Source organism: Camellia sinensis, chromosome 5 (assembly GCF_055761805.1).
Source record: "Camellia sinensis isolate YWXY chromosome 5, ASM5576180v1, whole genome shotgun sequence".
Classification (NCBI taxonomy): Eukaryota; Viridiplantae; Streptophyta; class Magnoliopsida; order Ericales; family Theaceae; genus Camellia; species Camellia sinensis.
Window position 1 is genome coordinate 197,929,331 of NC_138965.1, and position 2,060 is coordinate 197,931,390.

Sequence of the window (2,060 nt, forward strand, 5' to 3'; positions counted from 1 at the left end):
ACTATATTGAACTTTACTGGGCTACAATGATAATGGTCCAAGTAAGCAATTATATGTTGTTAACTATGTCAAAAACCAAATGACACCCATAGGCGAGAGAGCTTACCTGAGATGCTGATGTGTTGCCTATCATACTTGGAAATTCTTCAAATGTGTAGCCAACTCTAGTGGGCTGCAATGATGTAACAAGTATGCAAATCAACAATAGAACTGGGCTGCAATGACGTAATAAGTATGCAAAGTGGATAGATCTTACTTGAGATGAGGATGTGTTGGCCCTCTTACTAGGGAGCTTCCTTCTGGGCTGCAATGATTTATATATGTATTAAGTCATTGTTATGGAATGTATTTCAAAATGAAATGAAATTAGAGGTTTAGTTTACTTGATATGTTATTGCTGTTGCTATTGCTGGTGTTGATGAAGCAATTGCTACTGCTGTTGCTGCTGCTGCTGAAGATGGTTGTTGTTTGTTACTTCTTATTGGCTTAAAAAGCTTGGACTTGGGATGGACAAGACCCTTACAAGACCTCTGGTTGTGACCTTTCTGAAGGCATCTAGCACAAACAATGAACCTATTCTGCCTTGAAACTCTAACAGGGTTTCTTGGCTCATCTATACCCTTCTTTCTCATTTTTGGTGGTCTTCCAGGCTGGTTTCTGTACAATGGAGGAGCCGTTGCTGGCAGTCATGTTTCAACCCAATCATGCTGGCCTGGAACAGGGTGCATCATTGAGTTATAGGCTACAAGATAACGTTTACTGTAATAAGGGTGCACATAGTCCTCTGGCTTCTCTCTTTTAACAAATATGGAACTTATTGCATGCTTACAAAGTATTCTAGTCAAATCCCACATCCTATAACTACATTTTCTTTCCTCCAAATCAACAATATGTGTGGTATCACCACAATCTACTTCAAAGTTTTTGTCACCACAATAGGTTACAAAACAATTCCTATATTGCACTTTCAGTGCTTCCAAATCTTTGACAATGTTGGGACAAATTTCACCAGTGTATTTTTCCATCCCTTCCTTCTTGATTTGGATCCTATGCATTACCCTCCTTCTAATCCATTCAAGTATGCTGATTATGGGTTCGTCCCTAGCTTCCAAGATGTTGTTATTGAATGACTCACACATGTTGTTGACCAATGTATCACACCTACTTCTTGGGCTGAAATGGGACCTAGTCCATAAAGTAGGATCTATCTTCCTTAGCCACTTGTATGCTTTCTCTTCTAGATCTATCTCCTCCAACTTGTTCATGTGAAATTCAAATTCCCTTACAGTCGCAGCTACAACTGCCTTCCACAATAGGTCCCTCAATTCAATCCCTTCGAACTTTGCTCTGAAATTAGGGTAAATATGCCTCATACAGAACCTATGTTCCACATTTGGCATTACCTCCTCAAATACAGGTACCAACCCTTTCTGTCTGTCAGAAATGAAGACCCATCCCATGTCATCAGCACTACCAATATCATCCATGAGTCACCTTAAAAACCACACCCAATAATCTTTACTTTCTGCCTCAACAGCTGCCCATGAAATTGGAAAATAGTTATTATTCCCATCCATTCCAAGTGCACATAGTAATTGTCCACCATAGATTCCTTTCAAATGACACCCATCCAATCCTATAATAGGCCTGCATCCTCCAACAAATCCTGTTCTAAGGGCTGCAAACCTAACATATAACCTCTGGAAAACTGGGGGCAATTCTAAGTTAGGCCTAAGCATGTCTTCATTGAGCCTATCCACCACTACTTGCATTACACTGTTTGGATTATGTAGCCTCATTGTTTCACAGTAATCATACACCCTTGCATATTGGACCCTTTGATCCCCTTCAATAACTTCTCTTGCTTTTTTTTTAGCCCTATACAGTTGAGGCCTACTAACATCAACCATTAACTCCCTCCAAACTGTCTTCTGCATAAGCCTAACTTTGATGTTAGGGCCATCCCTTAACTTGTCCATATACTTGTGTGCCAAGTAAGTTGAGTTCACCAAGTGATTATTAGATAACCTTCCACATGCATGCTTTGGCTAGAATGATTT

General features: G+C 39.9%; 1 protein-coding gene across 1 annotated transcript; it reads right to left on the reverse strand.

Moving 5' to 3' along the window:
* Positions 1-686: 686 nt before the first annotated feature.
* LOC145792001 (uncharacterized) lies at positions 687-1,487 on the reverse strand. Its single transcript, XM_082872474.1, has one exon. It carries the CDS (start codon positions 1,485-1,487, stop codon positions 687-689), a length of 801 nt encoding a protein of 266 aa, XP_082728600.1.
* Between the last annotated feature and the right edge of the window lie 573 nt (positions 1,488-2,060).